This window comes from Hermetia illucens, chromosome 2 (assembly GCF_905115235.1).
Source record: "Hermetia illucens chromosome 2, iHerIll2.2.curated.20191125, whole genome shotgun sequence".
NCBI lineage: Eukaryota > Metazoa > Arthropoda > Insecta > Diptera > Stratiomyidae > Hermetia > Hermetia illucens.
This window is the reverse complement of record NC_051850.1, coordinates 132,639,643-132,658,540: the sequence shown is the minus strand read 5'-3', so window position 1 is coordinate 132,658,540 and position 18,898 is coordinate 132,639,643. Positions and strand designations below refer to the sequence as shown.

Genomic DNA, 18,898 nt, shown 5'->3' with positions numbered 1-18,898 from the left:
ACCACTATTCCAGGTGAGACGAATACCTGGCCGAATGTGTTCGTACCACGGAGGTTTCAGACTACTTGAGGAACCATGAAGCATCCGCGGTAATATTAAGATTACAAGACCTTTTCCATTTCTCGTTCTTGGCGTCAAACAAAGCCGGGTTTAGAGCGTTGCCTGTACTACCTGAGCGCGGCACTATCACCTCAGAGTCATTGTTCCATTTCGTGGCTCTCGGCACGACTACCATCGCTGGTAAATATTAGGCGGATATGTAGGATAGTGGTGATATTATTCGACTCAAGGGGAAGGAATATGTACGGGGCGGACATTATATTATATTACAAAACCCATGGCAGGCTCAAACAAGTTTTTCAAAGAATAAATTGATACGCGGATTAGAAGCCAAACGAAAATCTTTTCTTGAGCGTCTACTCCGAACTACAATCCAAGAAGTATCTTTTGGTCTACATATGCCGATTGCGAGCTAAGCGAATAATAGGGGCAATGACTGGTTCTTGTAACATTTATGCATTGTAATTGCGCGTTGAGTAATAGCAACTATATTTAGGTGTATTATTATTTTTGCTCACGCTTCTGTGACTTGACATGAAGCAAGTCCCTCTTTGAGGTATTCTGAGGCGAAGGTAAGTTTGAAATAAGAATTCTGAAAAGGCTTCATTTTGAATGAGTTTAGTTACATTTATTGGAAGAGAATGATCTCTTATATGTAGTCATTGTGTAATACCATCAACAACTAAAATAGCTTTCTTCAATGATAGGGCACATACTCGGAAAGTAGATCATACTTCCTGCCATGTCTTTAAGGTTTTGTTTGCAAAACAAAACCTTAAAGGTTCAGTGTCCGTTTGACTGTCTTTTTTTTTGAGGAGGTGGAAATCATCAAAAGACACTGTTTTGGGCATACCAGTGTGTGCGATTTTTACCCACTAAAGCTACCCCCGACTCCCTCCCTGCCCCGCCGAACCACCCTAAGGTATTACATCACGGGGCGGAGTCAGCTCATTCTAGCTTAATCCCGTTTCTTCTAAACGCGGCGTACGTGATCGAGCTTTTCTCCTCTCCTCTGTATTTGGCAATTTATTTTGGATAGACGCGATCATGCAGTTGGTGGCATCCCAATTCTCTTGTTTTGCTAGCATTTTCGAAACCAGATTTTCTGGTACCAGCACCTAGAGTCTCCTCTAGATTCCTCCTTTCTTCCACAAATCTCGGACAGTGGAAGAATATATGCTCTGGGTCCTCTGGGACTCCATCGTAATTTAGACAATCGGGTGAGGTCTCCAATTTAAACCTGTGCAGGTATTGGCGATATCCTCCATATCCGGTGAGAAACTGGGTGAGATTATAATTATTCTCATCGTGTCGTCTCTCCAACAACTCCTTGATGGCAGGAATGAGCCTGTGAGTCCACCGACCCTTTCCCACCGCTCTTGCCATCTATTTATGGATTTCTCCCTTTCAGCGTTCTTCGTCTGCAATAAGGGTGAGATTGGCTTCGCATTGCATATACTCGCCATCTCCTCTGCCAAGATGTCAATCGGCATCATTCCAGAGATGACGAATGCTGCATCATCTGAGACAGTCCTGAAAGCAGAGCATACGCTCAGGGCTATCCTCCTGTACACTTCATTCAGTTTGCTAGTGTTAACTGACATCTGCAAAGCCTCCCTCCAAACGGGTCGGATATAGCGTGATTGAGATCACCACCCTATCTGTCTGTCTGTCACACGCACTTTTGTCAGAAACGGCTATACCGATTGGCATGAAATTTGGTGAGAAGGTGGGAACTGTGAACGCCCAAGCATGCAGTGAGTGATATCCTTCTATGTTGAGATTTAGAGGGTGGGTGTATAATTTTTTTTCACCGAATATAGTCATGTGGGGTATCAAATGAAAGGTCTTGATTAGTACTTTTTGAAGCCGGGCTTAGTTTAGAAATTTCTTAGAAAGGCGGGGAATGGGAGGGGTGGAAAGTGATCATTTATTTAATGGACCCATTCTCAGAAACTACCCAACCGAAAAATCTGAATTCATGAAACTGCCTCTATATGGTGCCCGGGCCTCAAAATCCTCTCCATATCGATATCTGTTCAAATTAAGTTAATAATATAATAGTATATTACCATATTTTTTGGGAAAATTGAGTAAAACTCCCCTTAAGTTTATCCCAAAGTTAGTATAAAATATAATATGAAGCATATTATCTCCAAGTTTGATCAAAATCATACTACTAGTAACAAAGTTACAGTAGCTCAAAGTTGTCTTTACCGTGTAAATTTACAACCCGAAGTACTAAATCTGACATGCTAAATGCATATACATAACGGGCTACCGACAAATTAGATAGTTCTAGACTCAAATGTACTCACAGAAGAAGCAAACAAAACCTTTCATATTTTAAGCGCCCAGTTTCCGGTTTCCCGACTTGTTTTAAAGATTTTGTGTAAAACAAGACCTTATTAAAATCGATTTACTGCCTGTCTGTTTTATGTAAGAATTCTACTCACAAAAACCACTTCCTTCTCGTTCCACTCACCCCCACGGAGTTGTTGTAAAGTGTTCCGTTGCAGGACTGGATGAGTTTTTAACTTCGGCTCATTATGGTTGTCCCCCTTTCTTGTTTTCATCGCAATTCTTCCTGCCTAAGCTGTTGGTGAGTAGGTTTCCGTTCCTTTTCATCCTGGTTCCAAGTATCCGTTGACTTCAGCATGAACTTCACAATATTTTCGGGTGTTAAGCATTTGTCTGTTTGGTGCGCGGTAAACCTGTGGCAATCAATTATAACATGCTCCACATTCTGCACCACGTCACCGCATCTTGGACAGCATGGTGACTCGTTGTGACCAAATCGACGTAAATAAGCACGATAACCTGCGTTGACTTGTAATTTAATTTTCCGTAGCTTCGTTCAATCCATCTTCGAATATCCAGAATGTTACGGAATGTCTAACGACCGGTTTGCGACTCGCACCAACTCTGTTGCCACTCTGCGATAGATTCCCACCATGCCAGCTGCTGTCGATATACGCTAGACTCCCCCTGCGTACGTTTTGCCGTAGAGACGCGGCCTTCATTTCCCAAGATATCTATGGAGAGCATCCCTCCTAGTACATATGCCATTTCTCAAGATGTTGTCCGATACGCGCTGCACACCCGCAATGCACTTATCCGATACGCCGTTTCGAGTTTTCTGTAGTTTACTTTGTTTTCCTGAACAGTTGTCCAAACTAGATCTGCGTAGAGTAGCACGAAGCTAACTACCCTTGAAAGCAGAAGACGTCGACTCTTCCTTGGCTCACCACTGTTCGTCAGTATCCTCGAGATCTTTACAGCGATGGAAGATGCTTTTTTTACTGCACACTCAATGTGTTTTTTAAGTTGAACCTTCTGTTAATCAGTACTCCCAAGTATTTGAACGGTGCTTGGGTGTAAATTATTTGTTCTACATCATCAACGGCTTCCTGACCTATGCCCTCGCTCCATCTCAGGCAAGGACTGCCTCGTTTTCTTTTTCTACCATAGATATTGCCCTTATTGACTTTCCCCATCCATACGGATTAGGTGACCCGCTCTCTGCAACCTGTTGAGCCGAATTTTATTCATAACCAGACGCTCATAGATTTCGGCGCTATGTAGGCTACGGAATAGTCCATCCTCATGCAGGGGGCCAAAAATTCTTCGGAGGATTCTTCTCTCGAACGCGGCCAAGAGTTCGTAGTTTTTTTGCTAAGAACTCAAGTCTCCGAGGAATACATAAGGACTGACAGGACATAATCTTGTAGAGTAAGAGCTTTGACTCTATGGTAAGACGGTTCTTGCGAAACAGTTTTTATAAGCTGAAACAGGCTCTGTTGGCTGGCAACAACCGTGCGCGGATTTCATCGTCATAGCTATTATCGGTTGTCATTTTCGATCCTAGATAGGAGCAATTTTTAACGGTCTTAAAGTTGTAGTCTCCTACCTTTATTCTTTTCGTTTGAGCAGTGCGATTCGATGTTGTTCGTTCTTTGGGTTTTGGCGCTGACGTTGCGACCACATATTTCGTCTTGCCTTTATTAATGTGCAGCCCGAGATCTCGCGCCAATTGCAGCCTGCTCGATCTGGATGAAGGTAGACTGTACATTTCGGATTTTTCTTCCCACAATGTTAATATCGTTAGCGTAGGCCAATAGTTGGGTAGACTTGAAGAGGATGGTGCCTCCTGCATTTACATCTGTATCGCAAATCACTTTTTCCAGGGCCAGGTTAAAGAGAACGCATGATAGGGCATCGCCTTGTCTTAGACCGTTGGTCTCGAGAGTAATTCTGCTGCTTTTATCTGGCTTCGCACATAGGTCAAGGCCAAGCTAGTCAGTTTTATCAATTTCGTTGGGACACCGAATTCTCTCATGGCCATGTACAGTTTTACCTTGGCTATGCTATCATAGGCGTCTTGAAAGTCGATTGGTAGAACTTGCATACCTGGTGCGGTTGCTCCCTGCACTTTTCGAGTTCACAGAGTTGTTGGTACTCCCAGGCCTCCTTTTTCCGTCTATGAAATTGCTTCTCCGCTCGCCGGAGTTCGTGATTAGTCTCTGCGCGTTTGTTGGCCAACTTTAATTTTCACAGTTGTACTTTTTCTTCCCTTGCTCTCTGTTTTATGATCAGCAAGTAATAGGCCGGAATTGGCGTACATAGATTTCGTTAAGCCGTTTTGGAACTGCTGTTATCCCGATATCATCCTCAAAGCCAATGGTTGTCACCTTGTTAGGAAGGCGTAGCGTCAGCTCTCCATCATACATAACTAGTCAGAGTAAGAGAGCTAGAACCGAACTCTGTGGTACCCCGCACGTTGCGTTCATTTTGCAGCATTGAACGCACTTTTCACGTCGAGGGTTACTACTGCGCAACATTTGCCTTCTTGTTTTGCAGACAGAGCTAAGGCTGCCACCATGTTGATTTCGCCTTTCCCGTAACAGCGAGGAGTCGGTTTTATATTACCCGTTTTTATATTAATCGTTTGCCTATGGCATTGACGACATATATCGGAGAGTTCATCCATTGATTTACTTGCCTTCGGAATGAGTATGGACTTTTTTAGCTTCCATTGTTCGAGAAATTCTACTTCATACCTGGCGGCTACTTTCAGGGGAATATTAGGGATTACATCCGGCTCTGGGGTCTTATTTTCAATGAATCTCTTTATTGCACCTATGACTTCCTTATTTACAATTTCAGGAATTTCGTTGGGGTTTACATGTACCGTAGGAAGACTCGTATAGTTCACATTTGTTGGGCACAGAGTGTTCATTATGTTCTACAACCGCCTAGAACAAATAATCGGTGGATTGCGTTTGCCTTTTAGTGATGACATCACAGAACTGTATGCGCCACTCCATCGATCAGAGTTAGCTTCGGTACACATCCGCTTCAAATGTTCGGATTTGCTTTTTGTGACAGCTACTCGCAATTTTTTCTCACATTTTTGCAATGCAGGTGTAGTTCCTCAAACTCAGGTTGGTTTTTTTCTGCACTGGGAACGTGTCTTATCTTCGAGGCAGCTTTCCCGACATTCTTTGATTTCTAAATTCCACCAGAAATTGAGATTTTGTCTTCGGAAGGCGGTACACTGAGTCATAGAGGCGTCGCTTGTCCGCTACAATTTTTCCACGACCTTTGGAATTTTTTCTTGTGCCTACCACGTAAAAGTCAATATTCTGATATAATACTATACATATATGTGAATACATTATGTGCCAGGTACAAATGGAACAATATTTATTTACATATTTATTAAGCGCCTAAGAACCCCTCTATTAGGATGACCATCATTCGAAATGTCAACACAAAATATAATTAACATTTAGTTATTAAAAATAATAATCGTTGGCGCAACAATCAAGACCGCAACGGTACACTACAGGATTACAGTACCCGGTAAGAGGGAATGTGGCCGAGATTATTACCCTGATTTGACTCGGGTACTCATTCACAGTTGACTCGACTGGTATCCGACGTCAAATCACGATTCAAATTCGACTGTAACCAGTGAGAACCACGACCTTTCGTACGACAGCCTTGTGTTCTAACCACTCAGCTATCCGGACCGAGTTATTATAATAATTAAAATAATTAAAAAACAAAAAATCTCAGGACTAGAGAAAAACAACTTAACTGGACAATCATATATTTTAAGCTAAGACTGCTTTTTACGCACTTTCGCTTCGGAAATTTTTTTATAATATCATAATTTATGCTTTTTGCAACTACACTTTTAAGGATTGCCAAACCGTTAAGACTTACTTGCCTCATTGTTAAGCAAAGATAATAATATATATAATATTGTCAAGGGAAGTCGCATTGCGTCCTAAAAAAACTATTGTGCCCCTTTACTGGTTATAGTATATCTCTAAACTGTAGTGTAGCTTTAAACCTATAACCGACAGAAACTTTATTATGCTCCCTACTTCCAAGTGTTTCAATCTGCCATCTGGTATTACGTATTCTTCCAGGTGCCTTGACCTACTTTGCGCAAGTGCCGGACCATGACTCAGAACGTGTATAGAGGTTTCGATACATTCCGCGCAGAACCTGCAGGCAGTGTCTGTAGATATCCCTAGCGTCTCTAGGTGATAGTATAGTCCGCAGTGACCTGTGAGTATTCCCACGATAATCCGAAGGTTCTTTTTTTTAGGTTTGAATAGTCCTTTGTGCACTTGGGTTTGTGTCCCCCGATTTTTTTTCATTTTTGGCATTTATTTCCACCTGGAATATTCTAGTGTGTTTATCCATTGGTTCCAAGTACATTTTCCTTCCACTCCGGGTGCCGGGGTCTCTCTGCTGTGAGGGATCCATCAGTGTATCAAGTATTAAGTTGCTGGTTTAAGCTGTATGTCACAGTCACGTTCTCCTAGTTTGCCCTGTTGCTCCAAAGTGTTTCAAACTTCTTATCGAAGTGAACCCTCGTTGTGATTTTATCCTCTGGTATTAATAACTCGGGGTACCACCTAGAAAGGATAGGCAGCTCCCGGCCTCACTGATACTTCTGGCCATACTAAAGATTGCTCTCCTTGCCTGCATCTGTACGTGCGGATGGAAAGGGGTTAATCCCAGAAGGACTTCTAGAAAAGCCGTTGGGCATATCCTCATTGCCCCACTGACACACACACACAAGCTAGCTCGCTGGCTGTTGTGTTGAGTTCAGTTCTTTTGCAGCTTCGCCTTCCTGCGGTAGCCACTTAGTCCAGTTTGGATTTTATCACATTTGGGTATCTTCATATTTGCCTTTAATGATTTAAACAATATTATTAGTGTAATTTTGGACTTGTATCCACTCCCTTGCGGATGAGGGTATCTCGTATCTCTCTGTGCGATGTGTTGTCGAATGCTTCTTCGATATCCAAAAGCACACACAGTGTTCTTTTGTTTCTATGGCATCCCATATTATATCCGTTAGCTGATACAGAGCAGTTTCGGTTGATCGTCTGGTCCGGTAAGCGTGTTGACATTGATGTAGCGGATTACGCATTAGAACTTTTGTTTTAATATAGTTTTCTATGACCTTCTCCACCGTTTTGAGTGCGAGCAATGTTAGGCTGAAAGATTTACGGTGAAAAGGATTATTTTACTCGCGTCGGAATAAAGACTACTTTTAGCCACCTCCATGCCATGCCCTTGGTATATATCCCAAAGTTATGCTGCCTCTTACCACCCTTACAAGAGACTTTAAGCTGATTTCTAGACCTCTGGATTAGTGCTGAGAAAATCTCACCTACTCCGGGTAATTTCAATGGTTTAAAGGTTCCCACTGCTACCTTACCCTAGCTCCCGAGCAATCTTGTTCTGCTAGTTTCCAGCTCCCTTTTCTTCACCTTTTGTTCGTTGTTGGGGGGACAGACAGAATGTTGTCGCTTTTCCAGGTGGGATAGGATCCCAGGACCGAAAAATTTAAGGCGATATATAAAGCTGGTGCGTGGTGAGAATTTAAAAATGACTGCTAACCACTACCTGAAGGTTTTGCACCCTTATCTGCAGCAAAGTTCTTTCACTCGCTTTTTCTGTTCTTGGTGAAACTTCTTCGCATGAAGTCTGAAGTCTTCTAGAAAGTCTGCGTAACTCAGACTAGGTTGCATTGCTTGTAGGGTTCATTCGCAAGCCCATATATCGTAGGAGTCAAAGAGCGTAGCGCAGATGAAATTTCCTGCGGTTTCAATTGACTTCGTTTTTTAAACTTAAAAAAAACCTGTTGCTCATTTTCCTCTGCAATTCTTCCTGAGACTCACCTATATTCAATATTTAAAATCTTTCTCTTTTTCTTTAGCTTTTGCCTCGTTCACAAGTGGGGTCGGCTCATCGTGATCGCTTGCGCCATTTTGCTCGGTCAGAAACCTAATCTGGATGCGAATGGGGGGGTAATTCTGTTGTTTATGCTCTGTTGAAAACATCTCCGTAAGATGACCTTTCGTTATGGTATTTCTACCAAGCAAATGGTATAACCTCGAAAGTTGCATTCAAACGCACATAAATTGCAAGGCAAATTTAAGTGTACAATTACACCAAGTGGTTCATCAACTGATGCTCAAGGTCTGGCACAGCGATTCAATGCCAGACGACTGGTAACGAGGCATTATCTGTTCCATACATAAAAAGGGGCATATCACGCAGTGCAATAATTATAGAGGTATCACGTTGCTAAGTACCATTTATAAAATATTCTTCGCTATCTTGCTAGGCTAGATGTACAAACAGCCTTCATCCTGATCGAACAGGCGGTGCGAGATCTTGGGTTGCACATCAATGAAGGCAAGACAAAATATATGGTGGCAACGTCAGTACCGAAAACCAACCAACCAACAACATCAAACCGCACTGGTCAAACTGGAAGAATAAAGGTAGGAAAATACAACTTTGAGACCGTTGATAATTTCTCCTATCTAGGGTCGAAAATCACAACCAATAACAGCTACGATGACGACATCCGCGCACGGTTGTTGTCAGCCAACAGAGCCTATTTCAGCTTACAAAGACTGTTCCGCTCGAAATGTCTCACCATAGGGTCAAAGCTCTTACTGTACAAGACTATGATCTTGCCAGTCCTCGTATTCCTCGGAAACTTGGGTTCTTAGCAAAATTGCGAACTCTTGGCCGCTTTCGAGAGAATAATCCTCCCAAGAATTTTTGGCCTCTTAGATGAGGATGGACGATTCCGTAGTCTACACAATGACGAAATCTATGAGCGATACCATGACCATCCGGTTGTGGACAAAATCCGGCTCAATAGGTTACGGTGGGCGGGTCAATTAATCCGTATGGATGAGGATGATCCCACCCGGAAAGTCTATAAGGGCAATATCTATTGTAGAAAAAGAAGACGAGGCAAATCCTGTCTAAGATGGAGCGATGGCGAAGGTGAGGACGCCAGACAGCTTTTACGGATATCGAATTGGTGGACCTTGGCGCAAAACCGGGATGTCTGGAGTTCCTCATTAAGGCAGGCCTAGACCGGATACCGGTTGTTGCGCCGTTGATGATGATGATGATTAATTATACATACTATATATGCACATATGTATACTTTTGTGCACGAAGTAAATCGAAAATATGGGTACGATCAATTGATGTATGTGGTATATGTACAGTATTCGGAAAGAAAGTTTGTTTGTTTAGGGTGAGCATAATCTCTATGGCTGTAATATGTATGCACGTACGTACGCGCGAGCTTCCAGTATTCCGACTTGTTTGAGTTTTTAATGGATTTAAATTTTGCATACAAAAATAGAGTTTCTTTTGTTATTTTCCCCTAGCAGGGGTTTTATTTGACCATTTTTCGTTAATTTTCTTTGTATTGAATCCAACAGACTGTGTGTTACATTATTGTAAAAAACAAAACACATGCAACTGCTTTTACCCTCTCTCTGAACGCCGATGTATTTCGTACGAAGAGGTCCGCATTTCAATTTGCTTACTGTATGTATTCAGGAAGAGTTCAGCGTAAAGGAAAAGGCAACAGCACCCTAACAAACCGAGAGTGGAAGGGGAAGGAGATGGCTTCAGTGAGTAAAAGTTTTACATAAGGGCATGACAGGATCAGCAGTAGGTTTTGGGCCTTTTCATCTTCTAACGATAAACGAACGGACCGAATCGATTTTAATCAGGTTTCTATCTTGCTGTTTATGGTAGCTAGACTCCATTCACTTCATGAGAAGTCAATCTTTTAGAATTTACATACTCGTATATCACGCTGACGGCCTTATGTATTTTTAATAAACTCCTTTAACTTTACTGCCTTCAAGAATTAATTTCTAAATACTGACTTTTATTGATTTTAATTTATTTATATTTCAACATAACAATAACTCCTTCTTAAAAATGTCTGCATGATATTGTGTATATGTTTAAAAAATTGTATAGAATATTAACGATTATTATAATTTTTTGTTGGATAAACTGATAAAAATTATAATAATTAACATATTTATTTAAATATTCAACGGGACCAAAAAGCTTTTCACTTAATATTTCTATCTATTGGTGCTTGTCTTTAATAATATTTTATTTATCCAAATATTAATACTAGTAAGATTTTGATTTAAAATGCTTTTATTGCGGTATCCAAATGCTGAAAAGTTGTTTATTAATTTTTCAAATTCAGACCTTTTCTATGGGAACTTTTAGTCTTTTATGGATTATGATTGTATGCGGTATTGGTTTTAGTATGTTCATCGTTCTCGTCATCCTCATCCAGATCTCCGATGTATCTATTCAACCATCCGTCGATAAGTTCCATTCTAGGATTAGTAACTTGTCGCTTATCAACTGTGTTTGTATATACATAGACAGTAGATATTTTGATATCAAATAGATTATTATTAAGATGAACTCCCGTTACCGTTTGGAATCATTGGAGCCGATCTATCGTTGGTTTTGGTATGGCGTAATTTGACGGTGGCAAATTGTGATGCTCTGCGGTAAGAACCAAAAAGAACTTATGTTAGGATCGCTTTTGAAATCATGAATCTTTTTATTAAAAGGTTGTTAGTTAATGCAGTTTCTTAGTCTCATTCAAAATAAATAATAAATTAAAAAATCAAGGAAATGAATCAAAGTTATTGGGAACAAATAAAATTATATTGAAAATTATAGCTTGTAGTTTAGATAATTCAATTTGAATTAATTAAATCTAAAGGATCCAGTTTAATCGTGTATAGGCAGTCTGAATATACCTAAAAAGAAATAACAAAAAAGATCATAAAAAGTAAACCACTTGCGGTTTTATCCAGGTTAAAGGCAACACATCAGACGTTGCCTCACCTCTGCCTTGTGAGCAGTGGGTTCTGGTGGATTGCCTTGGATGAAACCGCAAGTTATCAGTTTTTTTTTTCAAAAATGGGGTGCTAGCCCAAAACAGAGGGGTGCGTGGGCGAAAAACAGTGGGAGCAAGGTTCTCTCCAATTGGTCCGAACTCAGGACTCCTTCAATTCTAAACAAAAATGTAAAAAAGTCAAAACGTTTATTCTAAAAATTTCTGCAAATTAATCATGGTCTTTACAGACTCTGGCGGTTTAAGTTCTCCCTTGGTGCTACGATCCAATTGTATAGAAAAATGAATTATATATAACTTTTTATAATATTCGCATTTGCACTGTAGTCCAGAAACCTGCCGTTCCAAAAAATAGACTCTTAAGACTTGAAGTAAAGATATTATGCGTCAAAAAAATATTTGATAAACTAGATAAAGTGCATAAGTGTGTGTAATCATTGGTGATATGAATGTGCATAAGCGTTGACTTGATCTTACAAAATATAAAAATAAAAAATTCAGATCCATTACATATGTATATACATAATAGAAGAAAAAAAAATTATACGAGCAGAATCCACATCAATATAATTTTTATTTAATGGAAATGGTTGAGCATCATTGCAGTATTCAAACATATGTTGCTGTTATAAACCTCTATGTAGGAGATTGCGTCTGGCAATGGGTCTCAGCTCCCGCTACGCCATTCAAAGATGCCTAAACTCTTCCTCCACTGCATGGCGTAGCAGCAAAGGAATTGTTAGCTTTGTCAATGTATGGCTTATTCATTGGGGCTTTCACAATTTGAACAACGCGCCTGCGCGTAACGGATCTGTATGCTGGCGAAGTTTTAAATTTGATTGCTATCGAAAACGGACTATGATTGAATTCTTGAATTTGCTCACACTCCTCGATAACGGCAGCGAGTGTCCTCAGAATGCTCGCTTTTTCCAACTTGAGGGGAAATTCCAACAATATATAAGGACTATGGAGGGTACTACTCTTCCTCTTGCCACCATAATGCCAATGTCCTTTTGTACTCTGGAAAGGCAAGTGGTAGCAGAGGCGAATCCGGTGTCGGGTTGCTTCTGACTTCTATCGCAAGGCGTACTTTCTTGACCTGAGAACCTGTTTCTGACAGACTTCTAAATGCAAGATTTCGGTTCTGGTTCAGAAGCAACTTCCAGCAGCAATTAAACGCAGTTCAGGGGAGGTTTCTTAAATGTGACATTGTGACTGTGATGGCTGATGTGAAAGCCAAGGTGAAATCTGAAAACACCTTGCTCGGACATGTAATGGGGAAACACGGTTTTGGTGCCTGTAGCGGTAATGGTGTGAGGTCTGTGGACAACAACTGACGGACGCGTTACAAGCAACCAGATCGACCACTTCGCGATCAGCAGTAGATTTAAGAGTTGTCTGCTGGATATTCGTAACAAGAGAGGCGTTGACACCGACTTCGAATAGGACCGCCATCTGATTGTTGATTACTTTCGGTTGCGTGTTGCGGCCGCCAGTCGTAGGGTTGGAGAGCTTCGACCCCTAAGTTCAACATCGACCGCTTATATGACCCAGCTGTCGCTCGATATGCTGGTACGAACGGTGCTTGCAAAAGTAACAAGAACGAAGACTGGTTAAATTTCAGGAACTCACAGCGTGAATATAAGAGGCACGTTATGTGTTCGAAACGAACCTCCTTTAGAGCGTACTGTGAGGAACTGGAAGGCGAAAGAGAGATTTCAAGGCTGTGCAGAGTCCTCAAAAGAAATGAGTCGGCCAAGTCGGACTCTTTTAGAAAACCCGACGAAACACGAGCTCTAGACTGGATTCGGTACAGACCCTCCTAGAAGTACACCACCCGGGAGAACGGCTGAGTGAAGTGGCAGGGGGAGAGTTGACGGTTCTTGTAACCCCTTCAACACGCAAGTGCTGTAAGGGGAACTGGAACACTGCGAAAGCGGTTATTGCCCATGAAAAGGCGAGGAGAGCTGCCATACTATCCTTTGAACATTTCAAAGCATCTGGCATGAATACCAACTATCCGGTAATGCTAAAGGAGGGTATGGAGCACTTAGAGCGACCTCTAAGAAATATTTTTCGAGGATGTCTTGCTCTGGGCTACGTGTCTTCCTGTTGGCAAAAGGTTAAGGTAGTTTTCATACCGAAACCTGGGAAAAATGACTATTCTAATCCAAAGAACTTCAGACAGATCAGCTTGACTTCATTCTTGCTGAAAGATTTGGAGAGACTGGTGGAGCGTCACATTCGTGGAAACGCACTTAGATCGCACCCACTTAGTGAAAACCAACACGCTTACCAACGTGGAAGGTCATATGAGTCTGCTCTTCCTTTTTTGGTCACAAGGATAGAGGATGTAACTTTGAATAGTGAGTACGCGATGGGGGTATTCGTGGATATTGAAGGGGCTTTTCACTGTGCGCCTTTGCAAAAACTTTGTGTTGCCGCCAGAGAGCATGGTTTTGATGATGCATTAATTAAGTGGATCCATGCTATGCTAACGCAGAGATTGCTGTGCGCTGAGGTGGGTGTCGAACGCTATCTGAGGAGGGGTGTGTGTGTGCCTTTTCATGAAAAAATGGTTTATAATGGCTGGCTTCCATAGCAGCTTCTCGTATGCAAAGTGCCGTGACCGAAAGTGGCTATGGATGATGTTGCCTCAGGGCGGTAGAAAGAAAGTCTGGGAACGAAGCGAAAATTATGCTGGAAAACCGGGTCCGGGGTGGGGCTCAATGTCATATTATCATATCAAAGAAGAATTTAGTAGTTCCTTCAGCTTTTCACTCTATTTTGCAGATAATATCAGTACATATTTTCAGCTCCATACCTTCTGCTTTCTTCTGCTAATTAATTTTCCATTGATTATATTTCAATTATAGTCTCCACAAAGTTAACTTAGCATCCTAATTGATTTATAATTAAAATTAATATTTCCTTAATTACACTATAATCTCCAAAAAATCAATATTACCAAATTGAGGGAATTAGTAATTAGGGAATCCGCCTAATTACCTTTATAGCCAACCGCGGTATAAAAAGGGAACCTCCTTGGTTTGTCAGCCATTACAACATTGATTTTTTGTTTGGATACAGCAAAGCTTAAATAAAAACTCCAACCATGAGTTCATACAAAGTTTTTAAAGAAACTTCAGAGATAGTATTGGGCGAGTGTCCAGATTGTGCTCTCTTACAATAAAAGTACGCTATTTTCGAAACGGACGAAGTTATTTCATCAACCCAAGTAGAAGCTTGCGAATCATCTGAGACGACTCTGGTGCAAACCACCTCCAAGGTACCACAAGAGCCAATTCTACCAAAAAGCTTTCCTGCCTCCGTGGATGCTACGCCAATAAGAAAGAAGCTGCATCGTCCGAGGATATTACTTCGCCCCGTTCTACAAAAATCCGATCATCAGACGGTTCTGCCAAATCAAGAAAATTCGTCAACCCTGGTAGATCTGGTCAGAACATACGAATTTGAAATGGTGTTAGGTAAAGTGGCATACGTCGATTTTGACTTCCATGAGTTAGTGACTTCTACTCCAGCTAGAGTGTTAGAAACAAAAATGCGCTTTTCACTGAAGCGTAAACGCGAAGAAGATGAGGGCCATTCAGAAGTAGTCCAACATGAGTTATATGGACAAGCACCTAAGAAAATTTGCCTAGTAAATGACTCGCCCGTGTTTTTCAAAGGTCGCAGACCAAGTCAGAGGAAAACTTTTAGAATTTAATTTATTTTGACATTGTAAACTTTCCCTAGTAAATAAATTGTTTTATAGTAAAAATATCTGTACATTGGTTTATTTTTAAATTCAGAATTAGTTAACAGCTTGGACCTGATCTTGGAAAATTATCCTTCTCCGGCCGCTTGGCCAGGTTTAAGTGAATGTGAAAGTTTGCTTCTTCGGTCAAAGCCTCTGACCCGCGTAACGGCGCCTGTGCTCCCTTTCTGGCCAGCTCGTCCACCTCGCTCGTCCTCTGACTCTAAGTGTGCTCGAAGCCTGGGTACCTTGCAAGCCGAAAATGTTCAGTTCGTTAAGGCATTCTCTATGACAGTACCCTATTGGAGGTGGCCAGCATTACGCTCGTCCGAGTTTATTACTCTGATTTGACTCATATACTTATTCACATTCAGGAGGGGGGTTTTATAAGAGGGAGATAATGGAGTTGCCCTCTAAATAGCAACAAGTTTGCGAATAAAACGGCGCATATTTGACTTAAATCGGATAATTCTAAACATGTTAAATAAAGCGTTAAAATTCGGTAACAAATACGACATTACTTTTTCCCCAACCCAATATTTCGGGAGCAACTTACTCCCTTCATCAGTACAAAGCTACCTAGCGAAATATACCCCCTCTTCCCGCCCAACCGGACCGAGAGGCGACCATACTAAGGATGGGCTGAAGGCAACATCCAAAGGCTCGCATCACAGCGATGATGCGTTTAACGCAAAGTCTGTGCGACCATGCGAAAATGTATTACTACATTCAGATTGTCGCAAACACTTCAGCCAATGACGCGGAGGTTCTACACTACAGAGACATGGATCTTATATTGAAGACAGTGCGGATCAAGACTGAAACCCATTAGGTCAGATTGTTAACGGACAGGACTCTTCGGACTATAGCACAGGTTGCAAGGATAACTGCTTTTTGCATCTCCATGTATAGTCCAGCCCTAAGATCGAGCGTTTTCTGCGCTTTATGTAAGTTCTGCGGGACTAATCCCGTCGCTGAAATTATTACTGGGACTACTTGGACTGAAGTAACATTCGACATGGGATCCCATTCTCTGCTTCTCAAGTTCAAAGGAGATAATTTATTATCTGCCATGACGGTAGCCTGATGTATTTGGCTAGAGGATTGTTTCTCATAGGAAAACTCACGAAGAGAATGCACTTGATTGTAGTGCATCGTTTTTAAATCAAGTACCCCCCTTCCTCCCTGATGACGTGGAATAGTGATCCTCAATTTTTCGGCAGCTCTATTGTGCATGTTGTTGTTTGCAAGAACTACCCTTACCCGTCTATTGACAGATTCTAAATCAGTATTACTCCACTGTATCACACCGAAAGTGTATAGAAGGACGGGAATGGCAAAGGTGTTGATTGCCATGATTTTATTTTTCCCGTACAGCTCAGTTTTAAGGACAAGATCCAGACGCCGTTCAAATTCCCCCAGCAACTTAGATTTGATTATTGCCACAGCAGGTGTTGTTGCTTGCAATATGCCGAGGTATTTGTAGACGTCGTCCGAATCCATGCCCTCAATTCGGATGTTATTTTGGCTGTATCCTTCGTTGTCGGTGTGTTTTCCCCGAACAATTGTTTTTATGCGACATTTCTCCAAACCCAACTGCATGCCGATATCGTTGCTGAACTGGATGGTGATGTCCAGCAAGGAGCGAAGTTGGTTCTCGTCTTTGGCATACAATTTGATGTCGTCAATGTACATTAAATGGCTTAATGTACATTTCGGCAATATGCCATGCTTGACTTGGAACCCGTATTTGCTTTCATGCAAAAGATGGGATAGCGGATTCAAAGCCAAACAAAACCACAGTGGGCTTAGAGAGTCGCCTTGGAAAATGCCACGCCTGATTGGTATCTCTCCTGATGTTTGCGAATATACCGATAGCTTCGTGCTCCAATTCTTCATTACTGTTCTCAGTAGAAGAACGACATTCGGGTTGATTTTATACAAGCGTAACACTTGTAGTAACCACGAATGTGACATGGAGTCAAAGGCTGATTTATAATCGATGTAGGCTGTCGAGATGTTTCGTTTTTGGTGGACAGCCTGCTTTACAGCTACCGTATCGATTATAAGCTGTTCTTTGCAGCCTCGGGAGCCTTTTGCGCATCCTTTTTGCTCCTCAGCTATCAATTTATGAACATCAAGATGTTTTGAGATGTTCGCGCACAGAACTGAAGTGAAGACCTTGTAGATGGTAGGAAGACAAGTAATTGGTCGACATTTTGAAGGGCAAGAGACACCCTGTTCCTTGGGGATGAGGAAAGTTATCCCCTTGGTGAAAAATGGTGGAACTAAATCAGGATCGGCAATCATCTGATTAAATTGATTTGCCGATATCCTGTGAGTGTTCTTCAACCGCTTCAGCCAGAAGTTGTGAATCTTGTCAACTCCTGGCGCCTTCCAGTTACCTGCCTTGTCAAGGGCTGCTTCAACGTCGACTTCAGTTACGTCAGGCATGGTCATTTCGGGGAGGGCCTCGCATGAACGCATAAGGTGTGGGAGCCACGCTGCTTCTAAATTGCAACGGCTGGATTCGCTCCAAACACTTCTCCAGAAGTCTTCTGCCTGATCCAGATTGAGGTTACTTTCCCTACCTGAGTTGATGAGATTTTCGTAGAATCCTCGTTGGTGGTGTTGTCTGTCCTTCGCTGAAAGCTTTTCTGATACCTACGGATGCGATTGGAGCATACCGCAAGTTTCTGCTTCAGCATCTCGAGGATTTCTTCGATTGGCATATCATTGGACAGATGGTAGTTTCCAATGATGTTCGCAACGCATCTGTGCGCTCTTGGTGATGGATTTCTAAGGAGTGCTTGCGTCACACGACCAATCTCCTTTCTCAACTTTTCGACTCTTTTGTTGAGTCGAAACACCCAGAACGGTAAATTCCTTTTGCGCATACCTCTGTTATTCGCTCTAAGATGTTGGTTATGGAGACGAATAACCGTGGCAGCTGCAACGTAGATCAGGCTGTGAACCTCTGTAGCAGTAATCTCGCTAGCCAAACGATCAGCCAAAATTCTGTCAACGGCAGCAATGATGTTAGTAGTTGCCGAAGTAAACTTCAGTTTTGGGATCTTTGGCCTAGCGTCTAGGAGAATCTCAGCATACTCTGTGAATGCGACCTGGAATGCGGTCAAAGCCTCATTATAAATTGGGTCGACATCCCCAGTTACTAAGCTTCTCCTGACTACTGGATTCATGGAGTGCCTCACAGGTGGAGTACTTGTGTTACTCCTTTGACTAGTCCGGTAATTTGATGACTCCAGCCCGAGCTCAAGTGAAACCTCTTGGAAGATTTGTTGCCTAGTTGGTAAGGCAACTCGGTTGTTATTCACTATCACCCGGTACTGGTTGACGACGTTCTGTTCCGGAACATGACTTAGCTCCGGAAATCGGGTTATGAACGCGTCATGTAGTCGATGTCTGTACCCTGAAGGATTCCGTTCCAAATCCGTGACACGGTAATAAGCGCGGACGATAAATTCGTTGAGTTGGTTCGTCCAAACCATACGACGCCTAGGTCTCCCGTCCCTGGTGGTTGACGGCATAACCGCCAAAACATCCAAGGGCGAAGAGCCGCTCTGATGTTGTTGAACGACCCTTAACCGTGTTGGGTACTGTCTTCGTGTCCCTGGGGTCCCATTAAGAGAATTTAAATTGTTTTCCCCAATTTTGTTCCCACGAGTATTGGGGAAGCAGTCAACCTTGCAACAGAGCCCCAATGTTGCAATGCCACCATGGGGCATTGCCACCAGGCGTCGTATGGTCCAAACCGGACGACCCAACTCAACGAATTTATCGTCCGCGCTTATTACCGTGTCACGGATTTGGAA

General features: G+C 42.1%; 1 protein-coding gene across 1 annotated transcript in view; it reads right to left on the bottom strand.

Moving 5' to 3' along the window:
- Positions 1–10,310: 10,310 nt before the first annotated feature.
- The window catches only part of LOC119648246 (brain-specific angiogenesis inhibitor 1-associated protein 2), a 328,844-nt gene continuing 320,256 nt past the window's right edge, over positions 10,311–18,898 (bottom strand). Inside the window, exons 14-15 of the mRNA XM_038049885.1 lie at positions 10,877–10,950; positions 10,311–10,803 (exon numbers count right to left, since the gene is read on the bottom strand). Of these exons, the coding sequence (XP_037905813.1) occupies positions 10,667–10,803; positions 10,877–10,950 (211 nt within the window). The 3' untranslated portion in view covers positions 10,311–10,666. The remainder of the gene's footprint in view (positions 10,804–10,876; positions 10,951–18,898) is intronic.